The following is a 16,721-nucleotide window of genomic DNA, read 5'->3' on the forward strand; positions in this document are numbered from 1 at the left end:
AATTTAAGAGTAAACTAAAAAGCTTTCTTTTTAAAGACGCATTTAATAATTTGAAAGCCCTACTAGGAGTTTCATTCTTATCCCAAAACCTCTCCGAGATTCATTGTTCTCTCCCTTCCTATTGCTTGGGAAGGGGTAAAACGCGGACCTCACGGACCTGACGGACCTCGCGGATCTAAACCCGTACGGCCTTAAAATCTGAGGTCCGTGTCGGTCCGTGTCGCTTGTAGTTTCTGTCGTTGACAGACCTTGATGAGATTTTAGCGCTGACGGATCCGTCTCAGCATAGGGAGGGAAAAGTGTTAGGATCCGTCAGCGCTCAAAATCTCTTCGAGGTCTGTCAGAGCCAGAGACTAGTGCTGGAGTTTGGAGACTTCTTTTCCCCGCTCTCTTGGCTTCTGCTCTGCCGCTCCAGCACTAGTCTCTGGCTCTGACAGACCTCGAAGAGATTTTGAGCGCTGACGGATCCTAACACTTTTCCCTCCCTATGCTGAGACGGATCCGTCAGCGCTAAAATCTCATCAAGGTCTGTACCTCTTTCATTTTTCCTGCATGAGCAGCGTTACGAACTTGCTGCCCACGTCAGTGTCGCCTCCCTCTGATGTCACTTCCGGGCCCCGCACCTAGCAAGTGACATCAGAGGGATAGCCGACATGACACGGGCAGCAAGTTCATGTGTAGTCTGCTGCTACCTCTCCGTCCCCTCTGTACGGCATCGGTGGTCGCATATATATATATGACATCACAGCGTTGCATTGTCTGCCTATGACTGACATAGCAAATCTGGCACATGCGTCCGTTGTCACTGTATCGACTGGAGTATTCTGCGCATGTGTGAGCAGTTGCTCTCGTATCGATTGATCGGACAAGGTCAAACAGAGATGACGACGAACCTCTGTGCAAATCAGTGGCTTTGAGCGACCCCAGGACTTTTTAAAAATTATTTTTTGATCAAGCACAATCAAGTTGATGGGAAAACTTCAATTCGCACAGGTTTTCCAACTTTAGCTTTTTCTGGACACCCCTACTCTCTAGACTAGCCGAAAATGGAGAGAATCCCCAAAGGGAACTAGAAGGAATGGGGGAGGGACCTAACCACCCAGGTGTTAACACCCCAGGAGCAACAGAGACCCCTCACAGGCCTCAACTCCTGTCTAGCAGCTAACAAAATAAAATGCAAATAGAGCCAAGTTCTTTATCGGTCAAAGGGAACACTATTCTAACCCCCACATAACACCCTCTTGAGATTGCCCAGGTTTACCAGGTCTACCGTCTGCTGTGACTGAGAACAGATTGGCTTCCAGGGGACTGCACAGCCCACTTATAGAATGCATTGGAAGCTCAGTGGTTCTCAGTCTCCATCTCCTGGTAGGAGTGTGTATTACCCATCTGTGCCGGTCTAGACGGAAGCCATAAAAAATACTCATTGTGGGTATCCAGACTGGTTGAATATGGCCCAAGGACCAGGCTGAGAACCACTTATCTAGTCTTTTTGCAATATTCCAGGCCTCCTGCCTTTCTCTGTTTCAAGATTAAAGAGAAACTCAGTAGTTGGAAATATTTAATTTCAAAGGAGAGACACAAACACAGTATCAAAGTAGACCTAGGCTCAGCCAAGTAACGTTTATTGTCTAAAGTCAGAGAGGAAAGTAGAAAAAGCACAATAGAAGTGCTTTCCAAGGTGTAAAAAAAAATCATCTTGAAAAGCAGCTGCATGGCTTTCAAGTCCATATTTGTCAGTCTTTATTAGCAATTTTTTTGTTCTCACGTTAACATTGATAACAATCTAAGGCCACAGGGAATGATTTTGGCCAGTTACATTAAGAAGAGCCCCATTAAAATCAGAAGACAAGTTTTTATTTCCTCCCCATTGTGAAAATGGTACCCAGGAGCAGTAGGCAGGTGTGTACGACCGCTGGGCTACAGTAAAAGAAAAAGGTTTCTTGAGAAGGAAAATGGAGCTGTGTGACTCCAGGATGTAAGTTACAAAGCAGAAGGAGAGATTAAGTGTCGTAAGCAGAGGATGGGAACAGCAGTACAGGCCTTGTGTGAGCAGGAAATGCCTGGGGCTCAAGGTGAAGGCCTTGTGTACCTCCAGTACTGATGTACATCTACCTATTATTCAGAGGCCTGGAAATGTGGAAAAAAGGTCTGAGGTTTTAGCTTATAGCAGGCAGGCAAAAGAGAAACCGATCTTTTACTCCCAAATGGCACTTCAAACGAGTCTGAAAAATCTCAGCCACAGCAACTTATCCTAACTGAGAAGTCAGTTCATGCCATAACTCAGGGGTGTCAAAGTCTCTCCTCAAGGGCCTCAATCCAGTCAGGTTGTCAGGATTTCCCCAATGAATATGCATGAGATCTATTTGCATGCACTGCTTTCATTGTATGCTAATAGATCTCGTGCATATTCATTGGGGAAATCCTGAAAACCCGACTGGATTGCGGTCCTCGAGGAGGGACTTTGACATCCCTGCGGCATAACTGGAGACAGGATGCCAGAACCTCCAGGCTCCCCCTAGCCCAGGGCTTCTCAACCCAGCCAGGTTTTCAGCACACAGTGGACGCAGGGCTGGCTCAACCTATGGACCAGGTGATAAAGGCTGTGGAAATCCTTCTAGAGGGATAGATGCCGGACTGGGATTTTGGCACCTTTTATTATCTGTGCCCTGAGCCAGCAGGAGGGGGAAGACTTGAGAGAGAGCGAGAGAGAGAGGGGTATCAAAAATTATCATCTGTTCCCTCTTTGAGGATAATTGGTATTAAACGTCTAGAAATGTTTTCTGTCACTGCAGCTCAGCTGTGGAACGCTTTACCTCGCTATCTAAGAGAAGAAAGAATACTCGGTCATTTGAAGAGTAAACTAAAAAGTTTTTTATTTAAGGATGCTTTTCTGTCTTAATTCAATACAGTGCTCCCCTGAAATTCGCAGAGTTTCTGTTCCAGGAACCCCTGTGAATTTTGAAAAACCATGAATACGGTTAAAAGGCAGGAGAGGGCAGCTGGGACGCCGGCAGGTGCAAAATCACTCATGGTCTGCTCCGACCGCCTCTTCATGTTACTAAAGTCAAGCTACACCAATCAGGAGCTGATTTGAAAAGCAGCTCCTGATTGGTGTAGCCTGAATTTAGCACAGGAAGAGGCGGTCGGAGAATACCGCGAATTAGTGAGTCCGCGATTCGCAAAATCGCGGGGGAACACTGTACAGCTTTTTAAATATTTCTTTTATGTTTCCATTTTTTTTTTCCTTTTTTCTTACATTTACGAGAACATTTTTCTTTTTATCCCTACTCCTAGCTGTGTTTAACTTTATATCATTTTCTATCCTATAACTATTGTATTTTTCCCTCCATGTTCCCCCTTTTAATATTTTCATTTTACGTACATTTGTATTTTACATACTGGTATTGTTTTAACCTGTATTTTTTATGTACTTGTACTTTGCCCAGAAATTTATGGCTAGGCGATTATACCAAATTTTAATCAAAACTTGGAACTAGAGAGAGGAAAATACCAGATCACAGGTTGTGGGGGAGCAGGAGAAAGACACCAGACTATGGGGTTTGGGGGCCAATGCAAAAGTTGGCTCACAGTGCCACAGTCCTTTGAGCCAGCCCCGAGTGCATGCAAATCTCTCTCAAATGTCTCCACGGGGTGTCTTGAAAGCCTCACTGCCTGGGTGTGTCCCAAGGACCGATTTGAGAAACCCCTGCTCTACCTAAAGCAGCACCAAATTCCAAGCAGAGGCAGAACCCCTTCCATCAGCTACGAAAACCTCGCCCCCCCCCCCCGCTTGCACAGGTCCTTATCGATCCTCTGTTCATACTTTGTGCCCCATCCGCGCCCCCTCACAACTGACGGTCACTTTCAGGGTCCCGGTCCATTCTGCGTGTTCTCCAGGGCGCAGGGATAAATTAAATACTGAAAACTCCTTTGTCGTGGAAAAGCAGAAACCAGAGGACAGTAGAGATAAATAGAAAAAGTCCGACAGGCCCAATGCTTATACCCCCACTAGTCCCAGGGTATGCGTTTGTTACTTTCTCCTGCCTCCGGGGTATTTGTTGTTGAACAAACTGACTTTGGCTCCGGGTGAAGACGTGGAGATGGACGGAGACTCCTGCTGGACCTTACTGAGGGTGGTCTTCTTAATAGCCGCAGCAGGGATTTTCTCCTGATCGGCGAGGAACTGGAGCTCTCTGCAAGGAAGGAAAGAGATAATATGCAGGAGATGGAACGGGGACATTGAATTTGGTTGTAGTCTATAGATTTATAGGTCCTCGTCCAATCCATCATCCTCTCCAAACTTGACTATTGCAATGCCATTTACTTATGCCTAACAAAAAAAAAGCCTTCAAAGACTCCAGCTAATCCAGATTACTGCAGCCAAGTTGATCTTTGCAAAACGCAAATCCATGTCTCCCCACTCCTGTCCAATCTTCACTGGCTCCCAGTGATTTCCAGAATCCAATTCAAATGCTCCTTCCTGGCTTTTAAGATCATTCAGGGCATCCTTCTTCCCCTAATCCCACTATCCTTTAACTCCTCGAGTCCTGACTCCTCCAGACCCGCCCAAAGATATAAATTATCCTTCCCCTCTCTACGCGGTATTCTCTATGCAGGTAAACTTGGAAAATCCCTCCTCTACAAAATCACAGGTCTCTGGAACGACCTTACTATCCCGTTGCGGAACCCGGGCTCTGTCCAACTATTCCACAAGCAACTGAAAACTTGGCTCTTCTCTAACATGTAATTCTATTTCCCCCCTTACTCTTCCATTCTCTATATAAGCTCGTGTAAACCTTTTCCTTTCTCTTCTTATATTTTAAGTTCTTGTAAACCAGGGATCTCAAAGTCCCTCCTCGAGGGCCGCAATCCAGTCGGGTTTTCAGGATTTCCCCAATGAATATGCATTGAAAGCAGTGCATGCACATAGATCTCATGCATATTCATTGGGGAAATCCTGAAAGCCCGACTGGATTGCGGCCCTCAAGGAGGGACTTTGAGACCCCTGTAATGTAAACCGTGCCGAGCTCCACTTCCGTGGAGAGGATGAGGTATATAAACTTAAGGTTTAGTTTACACATACACAATCAATGGCAAACAAATACAAACGGTAAAAGTAGTTTAGAGACCAGCGCTCTTTCATAGAATATAAAAGACATAATTCAGAATCCATGCTTCATTTTGCAAAAAAAAGGTGTTTCTGCAACAGTTTTGTTTTTTAATTCTGTAAATTGTTCTGCTGACGAATATACAAGGGAAGCCTATTCCACTCGCTGGGACCCAGGCAAGAGACATTGGCAGCTTCAACTCTTTAAAAGTATCAGAATTGAATCTTCCACCTATACAGAAAATTTATTATTTAAAGAATGCTCAAAAAGAAAAAGTTTTAGAAGGTGGAACCGAGCAATTAGATGTATCAGCAATACTGCAATCCTCTGAAACTGAATTACTGGGTCGGGCAACATTACTAGTTTCCCTTGTATTCTTACAAGATAAAGAAATGCTGTTGAAATTAAACTTTAAGTTGAAACAAGTCACCTTTTTAGGTGAAAGGGTATACATATTTCCTGACGTCTCGAAATGGACACAATCCAGGAGGAAAGAATTTTTGCAATATCGTCCTAAAGTTATTTCATTGGGGGCAATTTTTCAGTTAAGATTTCCTTGTAAATGTTTTATTACCTATCAAGGGAATAAATATATATTTTTTGAGCCTGCCCAATTAGGTTTTTTCTTAGAGAGTAAAGGGACTCCATTGCAGCCAGAATGAATCAAGCGATTTAGAGCGGAATTTAGTTTAATAGTAGGTTAATATCTAAGTACTGCTATTTCCTTTATGCTTTTGATGTATCCCTTCTCTCCAGGGGGTTTTCCTTTATGTCTTGCCTTCCTCCCCATTTGAGGACTATAATAATGAGTATATTGCCTGTATATTGTTTTCAGTCTGTATTGACTTAATATGTGTATTTCAGTATTTCTCTGTACCATTTTCATTGGTTGTACAAAAATTATAAATAAATAATAATTAAAAAAAAAAAAAAAAATAACCAGAACTTCAACACACTCTTGGGGCACTGGTTAGGGCTTTATCGTGCGGAATGGCGCATGCTACAATGCCGTGCCGTGGGGGTGGGTCAGTAGAGTGGGCAGACCTGATGGGCTATGGCCCTCATCTGCCGTCATCTTCTATGCGCACTAGACACTAACGCCAGCATTGAGCTGGCGTTAGTTCTAGCTGCGTAGCGGGGGGGGGGGGGGGGGTTAGCGCGCGCTAATCTGTGTGCTAAAAACGCTAGCGCACCTTAGTAAAAAGGAGCCCCTAATGTTCCTTCGCTAAAAATAATTGGCACCCGCCGTGCATACATTTTTCCGGTAGCGGCACCTTCAATTTGGAACTCGCTTCCCTTATACTTAAGAGCAGAACAAAGGGCTCCTTTTATCAAGGCGCGCCACGGGGGTTTAGCGCGTCGGACATTTCATCACGCGCTAACCCCCGTGGCAAGCCAAAAAAACGAATGCCTCGTCGATGGAGGCGTTAGCGACTAGCGCGGTATTCCGCCCGTTAAACCCCTTACCGCTCCTTGATAAAAGGACCCCAAAGTCCGGATAAATTTAAGAGTAGCTTAAAATGCTTTCTTTTTAAAGATGCCAACAATTGATTCATCTTCACGTTTTACAAATTTTAAATAATTCCCAATACTTTTCCTTTGTTTTTAAGAACATAAGAAATTGCCTCCGCTGGGTCAGACCAGGGGTCCATCACACCCAGCAGTCCACTCCCGCGGCGGCCCATCAGGTCCATGACCTGTAAGTGATCCTTTGACTAAAACCTTTCAGTCCTCATATCTATACCCTTTTATGAACCTATCTCTATCTCTACCTCTATCTATATCCCTCAATCCCTGTATCCTTCAGGAACTTGTCCAATCCCTCTTTGAATCCCCTTAATGTACTCTGTTCTATCACATCCTCCGGAAGTGCATTCCAGGTGCCCACCACCCTCTGAGTGAAGAAAGATTTCCTAGCATTGGTTCTAAACCTGTCCCCTTTCAGTTTCTGAGTGGCCCCTTGTTCTTGTAGTTCCCAATAGGCTGAAGAATCTGTCCCTCTCCACCCTCTCTATGCCTTTCATGATCTTGTAAGTCTCTATCATGTCTCCTCTGAGTCTCCGCTTTTCCAGGGTGAAGAGCCCCAGCCTTTCTAGCCTCTCAAGGTATGAAAGGCTTTCCTCTGTTTTTTCTTAAGAATTGTAATTTTTCCCCTTCTATCCTTTTTGACTTACCCTTTCTCCCCCCTCTCCCTCCGAGTTAATCTGTTTTGTTCGGTTTTTGTTTATTTTAAATTTTAATGTACAACGCTTTGAAATCTTATGTTAAGCGTTGAATCAAATTTTAATCAACTATGAAACAAGTAGAGCAAACACTGAAGAACCAAACACGACTCGTTTTTTGACACTAGAAAAGATACAATCTGAAAAATCCCCCAAACACCCTCCCCTTCAGAAGCCCAAGTCCAGAAAACAAAACCCATAGAACTCAAATGCAAAGGCAGAACAGTCAATATACAATTCAATATCCGACTCCGTGCATTGCCCCCTGGAAACGAGAGCCCTTGTGAGAGGACAAGTCTGTAATGTTACGGCGTTCCCAAGTCAATAAATTAATCAACTGTGTTCTCCACAGAGTAAAAGAGGCAGCCAGCCACTTGATCAGGAAACATTTGGGATAGGCACGTAGGATCTCTTGGAGAGAGTAAGAGATTGTGGTTACTGCGGATGGGTTTTTAGCGCAGGGAGCCTAGGAGCATTGGGAGCAGTGCAGGGCATTCACCGCAGCTCCCTGCGCTAAAAAACGCTATCGTGGTTTAGTAAAAGTGGAGGGGGTATCTTTGTCTATTTTTGTATAGTTGTTACTGAGGTGACATTGCATATTTTAAAGTCATCTGCCTTGACCTCTTTAAAAATTACCCCCCCCCCCCCGAAATATAAATGATAGGTCATATTTTCTCTGCGTACAGTGTGCTTTGTGGTTTTTAAAAATTTTATTGTTGGTAGATCAATTTGACTTGGTCATTTTAAAAGTAGCTCGCAAGCCCAAAAAATGTGGTCTAGGGTATCAGATTTTTGAATGGAGGACAACCACTGAAAGCAGAAATGGAAGAGACCAGTACAGCTAAAGTCCCTTTACTGTTAAAAATTGTATATACGAGATCCCAATGCAGCCCTGTTTCACCAATTGCATTTGTCATAGGGGAAAACACCCTCCAGGGATTCAAGACAAAGTTAGACAAGTTCCTGCTGAACCAGAACGTGCGCAAGTTAGGCTAGACTCAGTTAGGTCAGTTAGGCTAGACTCAGTTAGGTCATAGGTCAGTTAGGCTAGACTCAGTTAGGTCTTAGGTCAGTTAGGCTAGACTCAGTTAGGTCAGATCAGTTAGGCTAGACTCAGATAGGTCATAGGTCAGTTAGGCTAGACTCAGTTAGGTCATAGGTCAGTTAGGCTAGACTCAGATAGGTCTTAGGTCAGTTAGGCTAGGCTCAGTTAGGTCTTAGGTCAGTTAGGCTAGACTCAGTTAGGTCAGGTCAGTTAGGCTAGACTCAGATAGGTCATAGGTCAGTTAGGCTAGACTCAGTTAGGTCATAGGTCAGTTAGGCTAGACTCAGTTAGGTCTTAGGTCAGTTAGGCTAGACTCAGATAGGTCTTAGGTCAGTTAGGCTAGGCTCAGTTAGGTCTTAGGTCAGTTAGGCTAGGCTCAGTTAGGTCTTAGGTCAGTTAGGCTAGACTCAGTTAGGTCAGGTCAGTTAGGCTAGACTCAGATAGGTCATAGGTCAGTTAGGCTAGACTCAGTTAGGTCTTAGGTCAGTTAGGCTAGACTCAGTTAAGTCTTTGACCTAAGGGCCGCCGCGTGAGCGGACTGCTGGGCACGATGGACCACTGGGCTGACCCAGCAGCGGCAATTCTTATGTTCTAAATTTAATAAACCAGGCTATAAACAAAAATATAAGACCCCTGGACTAAGCTATTAGTAAGAGATGCTGGAACAATCAAGAGGAAACAAACCAGATCCTAATGCTGCCCTTTAGCACAGCTCATTAGATATTGCCTTTGGAATTCATTTCCATATAGAAAAGGATAGCGTAGCTGGTTTTAAGAAAGGGTTGGACAAATTCCTGGAGGAAAAGTCCACAGTCTGTTATTAAGACATGGGGGAAGCCACTGCTTGCCCTGGATCAGTAACATGGAATGTTGCTAATATTTGGGATTCTATATGGAATCCACATGGAATGTTGCTACTTTGGGTTTTGGCCAGGTACTAGTGACCTGGATTGGCCGCCGTGAGAACGGGCCACTGGGTTTCATGGACCACTGGTCGGACCCAGTAAGGCTATTCTTATGCTCTAATTATATTGACTTTTGTCATTCCCCTAAAGTAGGCCTTTACCGAAACGGGGCTGCTTCAGGATCTTGTATTCGAGATTTTCTGCTTTGACTGGTTATCACAAAAAAAAAAAAAAAGATCCCGCACCTGGTTATTTTCAGCACCACCATGACACCAAGGTCTTCCTCTGGTCTCCTTCTGGCTCTCCAGCCTTTTTTGGATCTCTGACATCAGCCCCACCCCAGTTCTCTGGGATCATCTGGCTGGTTTTGCCTACAGAAGCCAAAATCTTGAAAACCAGCCCTGCCGAGAAGCCTAAATTCTGAAGACAAGACTCTGCCTCCCAAACCTGAAACCCACCTGGTCCTGATGCAGGAGGCTTCGACAGCATTGATCAGTAGGGAGCGAAAGCCCCCGCTCTCCAGGAAATGAAGAGCATGGATAGTGGCGCCCCCTGGTGAGCAGACGTTGTCCTTCAGCTGTCCGGGGTGCTGCTCAGAGTCCAGGAGCATTTTTGCAGCTCCCTGTATCAGTAAATAGAGAGGATATTAGACGCTTCATGTATAATCACCATTGCAGACAGCAACAGAGCCACCCTTTGATGTCTGAGCATGAGGCAGAAGGGGGAGGGGTTCATCTTTGGGTCCCTCAGCCCAGGTGAGATGAGAGCGAGAGCAAGAGAGTGAGAGAGAGAGTGAGAAAGTGAGTGAGAGAGTGAGCTAGCGAGAGAGAGAGAGAACGAGAGAGCGAGTGAGTGAGAGAGAGAATTATCTTCCCATGCTATATTTAGCCTTAGAGCATGAAAACTGATGCAGATATGCAGGCTCTGTTGCTGACGTCACTCCCTAGGTGCGGGTCCAGGATGTGACGTCGGAAGAAGAGCCGACGCTGGCGCAAGCAGGTTGGGGGTGCTGCTCACGCCGCAAATGTTAAAAAGGTATGGGGGAAGGGAAGTGGCTGTGCACGCAGTAGTGGAGAAGGGGGGGGGGTGGGGAAAGGGGGCAGGGAGGAGAACAGGTATCGGCGCCCCCAGCAAGAGGGCACGGGGGGGTATTGGGGGGATAGGGAGGAGGTCAGGAGCTGACGCCCCCACCAAGAGGGTGTCCAGAGTGGTATTGGGGGGGGGGGGGAGAGCGGGTGTTGGCGCCCCCACCAAGAGGACACCTGGGGCGGTATTGGAGGGATAGGGAGGAGGTCAGGAGCTGGCACCCCCACCAAGAGGGTGTCCAGGGTGGTATTGGGGGGGGAGAACGGGTGTTGGTGCCCCCACCAAGAGGGCACCTGGGGCGGTATTGGGGGGATAGGGAGGAGGTCAGGAGCTGGCACCCCCACCAAGAGGACACCTGGGGCGGTATTGGAGGGATAGGGAGGAGGTCAGGAGCTGGCACCCCCACCAAGAGGGTGTCCAGGGTGGTATTGGGGGGGGGAGAACGGGTGTTGGTGCCCCCACCAAGAGGGCACCTGGGGCGGTATTGGGGGGATAGGGAGGAGGTCAGGAGCTGGTGCCCCCACCAAGAGAGTGTCCAGGGTGGTATTGGGGGGGTGGGTTGAACGGGTGTTGGCACTCCCACCAAGAGGGCACCTGGGGCGGTATTGGGGGAATAGGGAGGAGGTCAGGAGCTGGCGCCCCCACCAAGAGGATGTCCAGGGTGGTATTGGGGGGGGTGGGGAGAATGGGTGTTGGCGCCTCCACCAAGAGGGCACCTGGGGCGGACCGCCCCTCCCCTCCATACTGCGCCACTGCCTCTTCCTAATGTCACCGATTAAGCACAGTTCTTGTGAATAACTCGGATCTCGAGTGAGAAGCTCTACAGAAAGAAAGAGGGTGTGGGACGGACTCTGCCCCCTTTACCTTCTCCGGGAGTCAATACTGACCAGTAAAGCCTGAGCCCCCAGCCGCACAGCCAGTCTGCGGGGAAGTCCCATCTTTACCCCTCCATCTGCCAGCGCATCCAGGGCTGTGAAGGCCTGAGGATGAAAGACCAAAAACATAATTAAGATCGGGGTGGTCCAGTCTCCGAAATAAACAGATGTGCGAGAAGAAGATGGACCTGGAGGAGAAAGAGCAGGTGAGGGAGAGAGTGCACAAGAGGAGAGATCATGCGATGGGAGAGAGAGCGCACACAGCCAAGAGGCGAAAGAGAAAGCAGAGTAGACGGGAGCCTCTCATTAGAGGCTTAGAAATAGATTTGCTCCATTATCAGTCAATGCCAAGTCCCACCGTTTTATCTGACTTCCTTACACATCCAGGGTGGGTGGATGGGGGGAGGGGAATGTATTATTGTTTGCTATACTTAATTATCTATATCAGTGTTTTTCAACCTTTTTACACCTATGGACCGGCAGAAATAAAATAATTATTCTGTGGACCGGCGGTTGAAGAACACTGGGCTAAGTTGTGGGCCAGACCCCACCAATCTCTCCCCAATCTCCACTCCAGACTCCGCCCCCATAATAGTACTAATTGCACCTTGTACGTCCCGTGCCTCATCTGGAAGCCTTCCCTCTGACGTTGCTGTACATCAGCGGTTCCCAACCCTGTGTCCTGGAGGACCACCAAGCCAATCGGGTTTTCAGGCTAGCCCTAATGAATATGCATGAGAGAAATTTGCATATAATGGAAGTGACAGGCATGCAAATCTGCTTCATGCATATTCATTAGGGCTCCTCCAGGACAGGGTTGGGAACCACTGCTCTACATTTTTCCATAACCTACAATATTATAACTGGTGCCAATCTTTTGCCTTATTCAGTACTTATATGACTATGGTCTGGGGTAGAAAATGCTTTTAATTAATGGCTGTTATGTCTTTATATCTATGCCGACTCTTTGAACCCTTGCGTTTATTCTCCCCAGCTCCCGCCCCAGGTGCTCGTACATAAGCAGGTCCACTGCCACTGAGTCCGGTCACTGCATCAATCAAGTCTTCTTCCACCTCTGTGCAGAAGCCGACGCTGGCCATCAACTGCTCGAGGAGCTGGCCATCCTCCACCTCTGCGTGTGTACCTGTGGCGTAGACCGTGGCGCCCTCCCGAACGATGACCGGTGTATTGGTCATACATCGGATCACCTTGGGGGCAGGATGAAACGAACTGAGTTTCTGGAGAGAGAGAAAGAGAGGGGGTAAAAACTGAACCCACTGCAAGAAAAAGATAAGGTTACTAGTACACAAATATATGATGGTAGGCAGTGGCGGGAGAGAGGACGAAACGACGTCGTGATCTGGTCCACGACTGCATCATAGAACTGCCTATATGAGGCCGGCAAGGTGGCAAGTTGCCTAGTTTTCGATGCCAGGGTTGAACCATGAAGAAGTTAGAACTTTTTGCAAAGTGCCGGATATAAGTTTAGTCACCTTTCTGGGCAGGTTGGATGGACCGCGCAGGTCTTCATCTGCCGACATTGACTACATAATTAAATGGAACACTGATGAATTTAATTTTCGGTTATCACACGAATGGCCCTTTTGAACTGCCATCTTTTCCAGCTGCTTCCTCCTCTCTCTCACCAAAATGACAACTGTACTTCTCACCAGGGCTGTGGAGTCGGTACAGCAAACCTGCAACTTTGATGTCTCCACCCCACCTCTTACTGATCTTAGGCTTTCAATTTTTTTATTTTTTTGTTCTGGATCTAAAGTGCTGGTAAATATAATGTGTCAGAAAGAGAGAGGGAGCGTGCACGAGTGTGTATGCGTGTGCGAGAGCATGCTTTTTGTCGGTACATTTTTACTGAGCCTGATCACACAAAATTGCTTCCAACTCCAGCTTCACGGCCCTGCTTCTCACACTGCCTAATTCAGGCTGTTTCTTAAATCCCTCAACAAAACGCACTGGAAATCTGCAGATCACATCTGCAACCCAGCGATAAACCAGGCAACTCCCTATTACTCGGCTAAAAATTATTGTATAAGGAAAGCTGAACTGAAATGCTCTTCAACGCTGGGACGGTGCCCGCAGCGGGCGATGAGGCTTATATGACGGAGAAGACACAACCTTTCACCCCACAGTCCTGCCCCCCTCTGCAGTACCTTCTCAATGGAGCTGATGGTGACCCCAGCGGCACAAGAAACTACAATGTGCCGATCCTCGATATCGGAGCCGATCTCATCCAGGACAAAGGGAATTATGGGAGGTTTCACCGCCAGGAACAATACATCGCTGCTCTTTACCGTTTCCTTGTTGCTCGTGGTGAAGTTGATACCGCTTTTCTGGAATAATTGTAAAATTAAAGGGCATGGTACTCACAAAACAGCCCCGTAAGGGCCTAGTTCATACATAACCTGAGCCCACCTCATCCCACAATCGTCCACACAGCTATATCTCTCACTTCCTCATCCCCAAAAGCCACTCCCATACACTGAACCCCTCCAAAATCCAGTCGCCCCTGAACCCAAACGCATCCTTCCAACCTTCTAAACCTTGCTCTTCTATCCCATGTTCACTTTTGGTTTTCTTTTTTTTTAAAAATTTAGATTTTTACACACATATTCCATAAGCGATATAAAACACAAAAAAATAAGAACAAAACACAATCAATCCAGTCCACATCGACCACCTCCTAGGCCAAGGGTGTCAAAGTCCCTCCTCGAGGGCCGCAATCCAGTCGGGTTTTCAGGATTTCCCAAATCAATATGCATGAGATCTATTAGCATGCAATGAAAGCAGTGCTGGCAAATAGATCTCATGCATATTCATTGGGGAAGTCCTGAAAACCCGACTGGATTGCGGCTCTCGAGGAGGGACTTTGACAGCCCTGTCCTAGGCTTTACCTGTTTGTCCACCCCACTCCCCATCCCATACTCACCCTCAGGCTTGATACGGTGGGGAGATCAGTGTCCGGAGAGCTCGCTGTGATCTTGTGAGCAGCCAAAACCCCTAGAAGAGGCAAAGCGTGTTAGAACGCATCAAGCTCCGGGCCTAGAACTATTCCAAGCCAGAGCAAAAGCCCACCTCTTGGAGAACGCATTCAACTCATAACCCGCTCACCCTAAGTCCAGGATTTTTAAGCAGTGAGGGTGTATACTTAGGCTGCTATTTGATATTGTATAATGAAATGTATTATGTTTTGTAAGAGTGGGGAATAAGCATATTTATAAAATACCAAAAAATATATTTATGGTAACGGTGGGACAAATTTAATAAATAGATTTGATAAATTAATTAATTATAGTAGTTAGCTTCTTCTGTTTTTATGGTATGAGTTACAACTTTGGTATTGTGGAAGCTTTTTATATATAATCTCCTAAGTGTATATTGATTGGTTTACCATGCATAATCCTTAGGCAGATCTTGAAAACCTGACTGGATGGGGGTCCCCCAGGACATTCTGGTACATTCTGGTTTTGCCCCGATTGTAAAGTTTAGAAACTCAGCTTGCCATGAGCTCCAAGTGAATGCAAAATCCCCTCCTGGTGCTTCTCAGCCCTTCATAAGACCAGGATCGTTTCCAAAGCGGCCAATCAAGGTCTTAAGTACCTGGCAAAAACTCAGAGTAGCAAGGTTTGGAATGCCAAAGAGTAGCAACATTCCATGCGGAATCCCCCCAGAGTAGCAACATTCCAAATGGAATCCCCCCAGAGTAGAAACATTCCAAATGGAATCCCCAGAGTAGCAGCATTCCATGCGGAATCCCCCCAGAGTAGAAACATTCCAAATGGAATCCCCAGAGTAGCAGCATTCCATGCGGAATCCCCCCAGAGTAGCAACATTCCAAATGGAATCCCCAGAGTAGCAGCATTCCATGCGGAATCCCCCCAGAGTAAAACATTCCAAATGGAATCCCCCAGAGTAGCAACATTCCAAATGGAATCCCCCCAGAGTAGCAACATTCCAAATGGAATCCCCCCAGAGTAGCAGCATTCCATGGTACCGAGGCACTGGCTTCCCCAATCTCTTGCCTCCTCCTACCCCGATGCTTTTATATTTGCCTCGAGAGCCCTCGTTCCAAGCCCCCCCTTTGCATTCCTCTGTCCCGCCCCACTGAACCCCCAAAGCGTCACCTACCGGCGGCGGTGAAGCCCCGAACCAGGGCGTAGGTCAGTTGCCCGGCTCCGATAAAGCCCACACTCATGATGGCTCCAGCTGCTGCCGGCGCTTCTCCCCCTGTGCCACGTCTCGGCCGGCCGGAAACAGGAAGTGGCGTCCGAGGGGGGCGGGGTCGAGGCTGCCTTTGACTCAAGCTTGGAAATGGAACGAAGGGGGGCAGAGGGGTTGAAAGACGGAGAGATGCTGGGCTGGGGGGGGGAAGGAGAGGGACAGATGGCAGAATAAAGGGCAGGGAAAGGGGTAAGAGAGAGGAAGAAATTGTAGAGCAGAGGGCAGGGAGAAGGAGGAGACAGAGGCAGGAGATGCCAAGTAAAGGGGGAAAGATGCCAGGGGACGAGGAGCGAGGAGGGGTGAGAGGGAAAGATGCCAGGCCACAGGAATACCAGACTGGGGGGGGGGGCAGAGAGGGACATGTCAGGTTGAAGAAGGGAGCAGGGAGAGGGGTAAGAGAGAGGAAGAGATTGTAGAGCAGAGGACAGGGAGAAGGAGGAGACAGAGGGAGGAGATGCCAGGTAAAGGGGGAAAGGAGAGATGCCGGGGGACGAGGAGGGGGGTGAGAGGGAAAGATGCCAGGCTGGAGGGACAGGGAAGGGGGGAGGGGAGGGGGGACATAGAGGGTTGAGATGCCAGGTTGAGGATGGAAGTAGGGAGAGGGGTAATAGAGAGGAAGAGATTGTAGAGTAGAGGGCAGGGAGGAGGAGATGCCAGGCAAAGGGGGAAAGGAGAGATGCCAGGGGGACAAGGAGGGGGTGAGAGGGAAAGATGCCAGTCCACAGGGACACCAGACTGGGGGGGCAGAGAGGGACAGATGCCAGGTTGAAGAAGGGAGCAGGGAGAGGGGTAATAGAGAGGAAGAGATTGTAGAGAGAGGGCAGGGAGAAGGAGGAGACAGAGGGAGGAGATGCCAGGCAAAGGGGGAAAGGAGAGATGCCAGGGGGATGAGGAGGGAGTGAGAGGGAAAGATGCCAGGCCACAGGAACACCAGACTGGGGTGGGGGAGGGCTGAGAGGGACAGATGCCTGGTTGAGGAAGGGATTTTTCACTTAGAACTCAAAAATGTGCTCAGAGACACCAAGGCAAAAACAAGGAGCCAAAGCCCCAAGAGAAATTGCCTCACCACCCAATCATCGCATATTGCAAAGTCAAGTGAATAATAAAACTCATTGCTGCAATCTAGCATGAAAAATTCATAGCTTATACTTTAAACTGTTGCAAGCATAACACTTAGCTTGATCAAAGGTTTTGACGGGGCCCGTTTCGATCCGGCATCAGGGAACCAAATGGAGCATTCA

At 47.5% G+C, this 16,721-nt stretch overlaps 1 protein-coding gene across 1 annotated transcript; it reads right to left on the reverse strand.

Moving 5' to 3' along the window:
* Nucleotides 1–3,173: 3,173 nt before the first annotated feature.
* LOC117348842 (pyrroline-5-carboxylate reductase 2-like) lies at nucleotides 3,174–15,543 on the reverse strand. Its single transcript, XM_033921382.1, has 7 exons — nucleotides 15,388–15,543; nucleotides 14,189–14,259; nucleotides 13,413–13,592; nucleotides 12,261–12,482; nucleotides 11,257–11,349; nucleotides 9,742–9,905; nucleotides 3,174–4,196 (listed from the first exon to the last, which is right to left on the reverse strand). The coding sequence occupies exons 1-7, from the start codon at nucleotides 15,452–15,454 to the stop codon at nucleotides 4,034–4,036; spliced, it is 960 nt and encodes a 319-aa protein (XP_033777273.1). The 5' UTR covers nucleotides 15,455–15,543; the 3' UTR covers nucleotides 3,174–4,033.
* Between the last annotated feature and the right edge of the window lie 1,178 nt (nucleotides 15,544–16,721).

The sequence above is a fragment of the Geotrypetes seraphini genome, chromosome 15 (assembly GCF_902459505.1).
Source record: "Geotrypetes seraphini chromosome 15, aGeoSer1.1, whole genome shotgun sequence".
NCBI lineage: Eukaryota > Metazoa > Chordata > Amphibia > Gymnophiona > Dermophiidae > Geotrypetes > Geotrypetes seraphini.